General features: G+C 34.0%; 1 protein-coding gene across 1 annotated transcript; it reads right to left on the bottom strand.

Annotated features, from left to right (window-relative positions):
* Positions 1-505: 505 nt before the first annotated feature.
* On the bottom strand, positions 506-9,262 carry LOC113668781 (TBC1 domain family member 12). The gene is made up of 12 exons (XM_027184732.2): positions 8,116-9,262; positions 6,648-6,775; positions 6,281-6,416; positions 5,452-5,534; positions 4,783-4,900; positions 4,545-4,651; positions 4,268-4,461; positions 3,747-3,818; positions 3,286-3,414; positions 2,992-3,101; positions 2,541-2,644; positions 506-2,188 (listed from the first exon to the last, which is right to left on the bottom strand). The coding sequence occupies exons 1-12, from the start codon at positions 8,979-8,981 to the stop codon at positions 1,977-1,979; spliced, it is 2,259 nt and encodes a 752-aa protein (XP_027040533.2). The 5' UTR covers positions 8,982-9,262; the 3' UTR covers positions 506-1,976.
* Between the last annotated feature and the right edge of the window lie 10 nt (positions 9,263-9,272).

The following is a 9,272-nucleotide window of genomic DNA, read 5'->3' as shown; positions in this document are numbered from 1 at the left end:
CTATTCAGTTCTAGTACGTGAAGACCCGTTTCTGGTTCAAAGTTAGATGAAAACAATCTCGATAGCTTCTCTGAAAGCACAAATACCTATTACTTTAGTTCATTTCCCTCATCGAAAAAGGCACAGTTTGAATATACTAAAACTTTACATGATGCAATTCCTTGGTTAGAGTTCAAGGTCAAACGTGCATAGCTCAGGTAAGGGGGAGGGAGGGAGGGAAATAATCTACCTCTTATGGTTGAAAAGGTATGTCACACCCTTCAATATCATTTCTTCTTGCTAATATGACACAGCTTTGAGGCAAGAAACCTCAGGAAATTCAGGATTCAGGAACATGAGGAGATTCAAAACTGTTTCTCAGCCTATGTAGCCCCCGTTATTTGATAATTCAATATAAGTCTTTTATCTGTGTCTTTGAGGATGGTATGGCCCACTAAATTGACCAATCATACTGCATTATACTAACTAGATGTTATAAGAGAAGATTATGAGACAAGAAACCAAGTTGCCCTTACAAACTTTTATTTTTAATAGCAGTATTACCATAATGTACACATTATTTCCCCTCTTTTTTTTTTTTTTTTATAATCCATTTAACTCATGATGAATGTTACAAAAATTTTCCACTCAAAAATGTAAGCTTACAGCTGATGTTTATAATTAGTTACCCTAAGTGACTAATGCAGTCAGGGAAGAGAAAAAGGCCTGCCACCTAGGGCTTGTTTGTAGCTTGCATTTAGCTTTCTAAGTATTGCACTTACCTCTGAGAAGAATTTGCAGATTCAGAACATTGAAAGTCACTTAGAACTAGATAATAAAACCACCGCAACCTGAAAATTATCATCATGGCTACATACTATACTACTGAGTGGAATGGAGTTGGAAACTTTATCAGACTATCATGTACTATGCTACCATTAACATTACACTCTATCTAAATAACATTTACAGCTTTGAATAATATAAAAATATAGTGAATGGATGGTATTATATCACATCGCAAGAGCCACTGAGCATTAAGAATGAAATTTTAATGTGACGATTCTTTGATTATAAGAAAATTATTATGCAGATTTGTTTAAGCTGGTATTTATCTTACACTTTGTGTTCATAGATTATTCCCAATGCAGTTATTTTAAATTCTAACTCTTTTTCTTTGGAGGGTGTAAGAGCTTCTTTTCAGATTCTTCACAAACATAACTGATAATGATAATGGAGATAATTCTCATCTGGTTCTTATTAACTCTAACTTTTCACTTAAGCTAAATAAGATTCATCTCTCTATAATATCACTTTGACCATTTGGAAAGGTGAGAAATATTCAGATACTGTATTCTCAGGGACAGACGCATGCATGTTTGCCATTTCATCCTAAACCTTTGATGCTACATGCAGTTCATTTAATGCATACTTTTCCACTTGTGATTAAAAATTCTTTGCCAAATTACATTAATTTTAATTAAATGAAAAGTAGTTCAGATTATCAAGTCAAACAGAGGGTCTGTCCTCACCTAAAGACCTGAAAAGAATCATCAGAAAATCAGTGGTACATTCCAAACCATACAGAGGAATGTGACATTGGTTTTTGAATATCTGTCTGCCCTTGATCATACTGCTTGAGCCACCAATTTCCCAGTCTTCCTAATGAGTCAAGAAGTGTTTTATACTATGTACTGTACATTTTGCCTCAGGGATTTAACAGATTTGATGGAAAAATTTGCATGAGAGAGCCAAAGAGAGATTCAACTGTACAAATTTGACTGTGGGCCTGTTAGTCTGGTTTGCCCACAAGGGTTGATGCATGTTTGCCAACTTTAGGTTGACAGCATAACAATTTGAAAGAAAACTGTGCAGTAATTGTTGACAATTTTTTGGTAGAAGCCTAACGAATAATGAGTGATGATCCAGTTCATAAAAACATGCAACTTGAACCAATAAAAATTGCACTGGAGAACAATAGTATTGGTATATTAAGTTCATTTGGTGGATGATGTGACACTTTTTATTTGAGCTGCAACCTCCTTTTGCGTGGCAAGTGTCTGACTAAATTTCTGTTCTACTAAATTAATTGAGGAGATAGCTTGGAAAAGGGATCCTGCAGGAATATCATCTGGTAACTTTGAGAGAAACTGGCCCAGGTGAATGAAATCCATTTCCAGTAGTTCATCTTGGTAAAACTTCAGTATTCCTGATAGAGGAAAAAGAAACAAACAACAGCATTTATTTAAACACGATAAAAAATTCAGCAAAAGCTGATGTTAACTAAAGTTAACCTGAAAATTATCTACAAAGCAAGCCTGCAATTTATTGAATCCTTCACAATAATAGAAGGAAATACAAATTTATTTAACAAAAACATTTTTTAATAACTTTACCTACATGACTGGAACAATTTATTTTCTAAGAATTGAATATATCTGGTTAGGGTTATGAGGCCTTAAACAATAGGTATTAATGTAGCCTGCACTATTTTGAATGCCTACTCTAAATGTAACTTTCAAGGAACTCAAAACATACAAGATCATCAGTAAGAAACTCACCAAGTGCAGCTCTGAAAAGGAATTCTTCTCCATCTCTACAGAACACATCCCATACTCTAGATGCTATGTCCAGTGGTAATGACTTGCTAAACAATGTGAATGTCCTGCAATAATTTTTAAATAGATCTTGTTGACCTTGTTGTTCCCATGTTTCATTACAACAGTATTTTCTTTGACAATTGGTCATAGCTTATGTGGACAAAGGGTTGTAATACTTAGACCATATACTTTCATGTCATTTTCCCAATTTTTTTTTTAATACTGGCGGCCATCTTATTTAGGAGTCCATTCATACCTTACACAATTTTGTTTTTAAATAAATTAAAAAAAAAACAACATTAATTGAAGACATCTCAAATGAACCAGAATTATCATCCGTTCTAAAATACAAAATTTAAAGTAATTCTAGATAATACTATAAAATTTAAAGCTACGAAAAAACAGCCCTTACCAGTCAATTAAGTACATATCTGGTGTGAAGTTTTCTTCAATAAAATGTGCATGAACAGAAGGTAGGAACTCTTCTAGAAATATCTGAAATGCTGCAAAGTAAGCTACCATCTATGAAAGAAACAAAAAAATATATTAATTTTTATTACATTTGTTACACAAGTAATGTCAGTTTAAATAAGATATTTGATCCACAAATAAATCAGATGTAGGGTAGAAATGAAAGTAACCTACTCTAATTCAAATGGGAATCAAGCCCAAAGGTGGAAAAGCAAAACTTTCTGAAAGCACTTACCATTGGGTGATCCACCCTAAAGAATGCCAGCTGACAAGGTTTATTGAGAAGGTTTGCAAAACAAATAAATGCATCAGAAGGTTCCATATTTAGCAATAAAACTGCTGCAAGAAAGGACATTCCCTGAACCTGAAAAGCAGAACAGGGTTCCTCATGAAAATCAACTAATTTAAAATTAACTACTTTAATGTATAGTGACCTTTTTTATAAATGTGTCTTTCTCTATTGAAAATAGTTTGATACCTAACAAAGAATACAAATTGCCATCTTTAAATTTGCTATTAATTGAAAGCATTTGTTATTTGTTCCACAACAATGGGACAAGTTCTGTCAGTAAGTTCACAAAAAAAAAAAAGGAAATAAATCTTTTAACTCCAACAAAAATAACATGGGGAAGTCACTTAAGAATTATAGCACTAAAAGCTATTGTGTTAAACAAAAAGCAATGTATAATAACTCACATATCCCACATCAGGTCGATAACATGTGTATGCTCCTAAAATACTATGTAGAACATCGTGGAATGGGCCACCCTTCAAAACAAGATCAACAGAAAGCCTTGTTCTGAGTAACAAAATAATATTTTCCATAAAATATACTGAATTGAGAAAAGAGAAAGTTCCTGAAAAATTTCAAGGCTTCATCAAGATTTGAAAAACAACTTGTGTTACAACAGTGAAATGTACAATCAACTTTTCTATAAAGCCATTAGCACTGAGAGCCAAAAAGTAATTTGTTTCTCTGGATGGTAAATACAAGAATACAGAAAAATACCACATAACTGCAGAACAGTGTGGGATATATAAAAAGATACTTACTGTAAATCGGCTATTTGTACATTTTTTTGTGTTACTTACATTATTTCTCTCAAAAATTGACTTGCGTTGTACTTAGATGACACTTGGTGCATATGTGTATGACTATTTCATGGTAATAAGAGTACTTCTGCAGAAGTAATAAATATGCAGGGTAGGACAATTACCTCTTGAAAGATACAGAGTGACGGAAATGTGCGTGAAACATCCATGACAATGAGTTCTACTGTGTGAGCCTTACTGACAACTGGATGGTCACTGGCTGGTAGCTCTGCAACTGTCTGTGTTACATTTTTCTGCTTGTTGAGGCGTGTTGTGAAGAGTTTTTCATATGCATGGGACTGGAATATGTCAAATAATTCTAAAAAAAAGTCACAACACTTAATCAATAGGTGCAGTTGTAAGCAATATAACTGTTCACTATTGCTAACAAGGAAAACCAACCTTGAGTAATGTGTAAATCATTTCCAATAGCAAGCTTCCACACTTTTCCACGCACACTTGGTGGAAGGCCTTGCCACCAAAGTTCTCTTGTTTTCTTTGCATGTTGCCTGAATGGGGACATGGAGATTATATTCTCACTTATAAATGAATTTATTCTATGTCCAATAAGTGCTACAATCAAAGAGATATAACAAACTTAACTAGCAGTTCATAAAAAAATTAAGAATAATGATCTTACATTGTTTCCCAGTTGGGCAATATTTCATTTGTCCACACAGAAGCAGCAGAGACAATTCCATCTTCCTGTTTACATTTTTCTTTAAGTTTTTTCTCTTGCAGCTTTAAGTCTTTCAGTTCTACAGTTGCAAAGTAAAATCAGTGGTGTCATGAAGTATTTGAATCAAAATAATGTCACCTTATGGAGAAACAAAGGCCTTGTGGTTAGCAAATTAGACTCTATATTAAGAAGTTCAAGTCCCAGCCCCATGTAGCAAACAAATTTTAACCTAGCCTTTGACTCCCATAAGTGACCAGGACAAAATTGCTCCTTGCAATAACAAGACAATATGAAGCAGCAAGTCTTGAGAATAAATAAAAGTATCAATTAGGGGATTATTAGTTCATCCAATACCAAATTCTCCTAACTAACATCATAGGAATTGTATTTCAGACAGTACAAAGAGTTGTGAGATTTTGAAGTGAAAGTGTTGAGGAAACCTACCAAAATGTCAGAGATTATCTGTAAATACACATAGCTTCTTTTTTTAAAATTAATATAGAATCTTACTCATATAGTAAAAGGACATCATCCATGCTTAAAAGAATACCTCATGATCTAATAAACTCAACAAAGAGAAGTCTCAAAAAAAAATTGAGAGAGAACAATGCCAATTAGTAATTCTTTCACCTTTTTTCTTTGCTTCAGCCACCATGGCTTCATACTGCTTCCTGTGCTTTTTCTCTTCTGTAGGTGACTTAGCTGGAAGGTTGCTGAAATTTGAAAAGATAAAACTTGCTAAAACATATAATGGAAGTTGTCAAAACAACAAAAACATTTTTAAAATTAAATATGGTCCTATCATTGATTCAAAGCTGAGAGGGATTTATTGAACAATTACAAAACATCCACAAGATAACACCCAAGAAAATGAACTAGTTAATCACTAGGGATACATTTATCTAAAATTTGATGACTGAATGAACCATCATGCATTAAAGGTTTAACATATGTTAAAGGTACAGCCTCAAACGAAAAAAAAAAAAAAAAAAAAGAAAAAAAATTCATTCTGCATAAATAGATATCCCTGTAGGGTGAGCAGGTAAGCAGCTGTTCATTGTAGCTTGCCTACTCTGTGAAGATCGAGTAAAAACACAGTTTGGTCCAATCCCACAGCCCATGGCAAGCTAAATTTTAATTTTACCAAGCCTGAAGTGCAAGACAGCCTTGTTTCAGTTAATCTTTGTAGAACCAGTAAAATTAATTTTTCAAAGCTGTTGAATGAAATTTAACATTACACTTTACATAACATGCTATTTATTAAAGATGCAATTGAATCATGAAAAGAAAACCAGAAGTTATCTTCAAATGATAAAATGGATACTGCATGCATACAATGTAGGATTAACAAAATAAAATTACTGATGCAACTGTATGTACTTTATGAGAATGTGTAAGTTATAATTTATAAACACAACTAACCCTGCCTCTTCTAGGATAAGATGTGACTTATTTATACCTGGGTCTGTTTTCAAAAATAAGAGCTGTAGTTGAGCTGCCTGTTGTCACCTTCTTCCTAATCGAAAGAAATTTGGGTTTGGAGGTTGGAGCAGTTGATGAAGGCTTATCACCAAAAGAACTGCGCTTCAAATCTCCTGTAGATTGAAAAAAAAAAAAAAGAAAAAAAAGAAATGGTTACCATTCTAAGCAGTATACATGTACCTAAAGAACAAATCTTTCTGGGACAACATGCTATTTCAGGGTGGCTCCCCTATGAAGACCAACAATTTGCCTTTTGAATATAGGTTTTTTTTTAGGTAATCATCTGTATATTCCTGCCCTTACTTAACTATAACCATCCCGCTAATTGATGATTAATCTCTAACCTCGATCAAATGATGATGACTGGATATGAGAATCTTTATTGTTATCCCTTGCATCTTTAGCAGGAACCTTGCCAAATAACTTCCAACCAGGAACAGGTTCCTTTTGAGTCGACTTTGAAAACAGTCCTCTAAAAGAACATACAGTGTACTGATTCAAACTTGTCTTATAATTCATCATTAAAATATTAGACTCTAAAGGTAGAACAAGCACAGAACATTGATAGACAATTTACAGGCACCCAGAGAAATGTGAATATATGTACAACCTACATCAGTACACACATGTAAATTTAGCAAAGCCTAAAAGTCAAGCTCTGAATGTTATTTCCTTGGCATGTATAACCAATAAAATTAAGCCCCATTGAAAAGGGCATGTATTTGTGAATCAATCTCTGTTTTCACAAATTTATTAAAACCTTTGTCAAGACATATAAACAGTGACAAAAATAATCTATAATGGAGGATGAAAAGTCTTTGAAAACATGTACTTAATAAATGATAATTCTATTTTGATCATCAAATTGCCTGTAGAGCATGTTAACCTGATTCCATCATGGAAACTACAAACTAATTTCTTTAATAAACAAGCAAATAATATAATTAAGGATCTGATAATCCTTTTCACGCCTCATAAAGACTACTTGTGGTACAGCAAAATTCCTGCATGCTTTATAATATCATGTGGACCAAAAAGACTCTGAAATTAATTGTTATGTAAAAAGAACTTGGCAAGATTCATAACAAGTCAAGAGCAATTTCCTGTACATCATAATAAATGCATACTTAATATTATTAAAAGGAAAATAAAACTCTGAATAACCACGCAGTCATGTGAATAATGAATGCCAAAATAAAGAAAAGTGGAGAATAACAATCAATAACGACAGGCTACAGTTAATAAAACAAATCTTCTGCAATGTAATTTCAGCAAATTATACAAATTAATGGTGTACGTGTGAATAGATCAGAGGTGCAATATACCAGAAATGATGCATTGCAATACAATATACTACTAGTTTGATTAAATGAACAATATGATAATTGAAATATTTTATTCACATTTTTATCTCAAAGCAACACTGCAGGATGACCATCTTGTACATGCATAATTTAAAAAAAAAGCATTTGATCTCACCTTTTCTGTCTGTAATACATATATTATGGTTAACTTTGGAAGGTTTCCCACAATTGTAAATGAAGCAAGTAACTAAAACAGGTTATTTAAGTTTCAAAACTGCAATATTTATCTTCCTTGTTTTTTTTGTTTTTTTTTGGACCAATGATGCTTAATTTTGGAAACAAGCTCACTTCTAAAAGCAGCACTGCTTCTAGTTTCAATTTCGTAAAGGCTTATCTTTATATCACCGCTCACCCACACACCACAAAACGAACCCTGAAATGTATGTGTGACAGTGTACGACGTTGTAACACATGCTGTGCAATAAAAATAACCTCATAAACAACTTACTTTAGTTTGCCCTGCTTTTGTGACTTTTCTTGATCTGTAACAGGAACTATCTTCATACTCGAACTTGGACTCGGTGCGTAAGTATTAGAGGATTTCGGAATCCAGGCCGCTACTGTTTCATCTATAGCAAATCTAGATATCTGTTGGTACAGGTCGGGGCTAAATTGAGAGTTGTTAAGCGGGATCTCTTCTAGTTCTTCATCTCTAACAGTAGAACTAATTCCACTATCCTCAGTACAACTAGTAACTGATGAACACGCACTGAATTCCACATCACTACTTGGTGACTCTGACGATAAGGCACTACCTTTTTCTAAGTTTGTACTACCGTGGGAGTTCTTCTCATTTGTCCATTTTACAAAATTCTTATCGAGCAGATCATCGGAAGAATTAGCGTTTTGTCTAACAAGGGGAAAAACTTCATCATTGTCCTCAACTGAAGGTTCCCTGCGGTGATTGGAGCCAAGGAGATTTTCTGAAGAATTGTTTACTACAGAACAATCTTGACTCGCTTCTTCACCATGAGGAAATTTACATATATCAGGATTGGTTAACGCTTCGTGCACATCTTCCGAAGATTGTACACTCTCTTTCGCTTTTGTCACCTTGCTGCGTTCTGACTCTTCTTTAATAATAGCGTCACGATTTGTTTCGTGGCAGTCTTTTTGTATTATTCCCTCAGTTTCAGGAGACAATTTTGGCATTCGGGCGTTTTGAGATTGTTCATCATCTGTAGATGGCTGGTATGTCAATAAAGATTCACTGCAATTCGTCTCACCAGATTCATCTTGATCTTCCTCTAATCCATTTGAACCCTCCGTTACGTGTTTAGAGATAACAGCATAGTTCTTCATTGAACTCAACATTTTCGCAAAGCAAATATTCCTATTATGAGTTTTTCAGGCACCAAACGCCTTACGCTAGAGTCAAATTCAATTCCGACGAATATCCATTACCTTTCAACTCTCGTTCTCCTCTGCTTTTCCGAAAAGACTTACATCTCTGATTAAGCTGCAATTGTTCTCTTTTTCCTCCGGACGCTGGGTGACAACTTTTAGCCGGGATTATATAAGCGGTACTGCAGTGTGACATGGTATCAAGAGTCACCCGCCATGTTGAGTTTACAATTTCGTTGATTATAACTCCCAGAATGCAAA

Source organism: Pocillopora damicornis, chromosome 2, assembly GCF_964200805.1.
Source record: "Pocillopora damicornis chromosome 2, jaPocDami1.2, whole genome shotgun sequence".
In the NCBI taxonomy this organism is placed as follows: Eukaryota; Metazoa; Cnidaria; class Anthozoa; order Scleractinia; family Pocilloporidae; genus Pocillopora; species Pocillopora damicornis.
The sequence above is the reverse complement of the archived record's forward strand: the minus strand, read 5'-3'. Positions and strand labels throughout refer to the sequence as shown.

Excerpts from the sequence above, each read along its gene's own strand:
- LOC113668781 (XM_027184732.2), bottom strand. The coding sequence starts at position 8,981 with ATGTTGAGTTCAATGAAGAACTATGCTGTTATCTCTAAACACGTAACG. Across the intron at positions 4,652-4,782 it reads TTGCCCAACTGGGAAACAAT|GCAACATGCAAAGAAAACAA; the intron begins GTAAGATCATTA and ends GTCCCCATTCAG. Across the intron at positions 3,415-3,746 it reads ATCGACCTGATGTGGGATAT|GTTCAGGGAATGTCCTTTCT; the intron begins GTGAGTTATTAT and ends TCTGCTTTTCAG.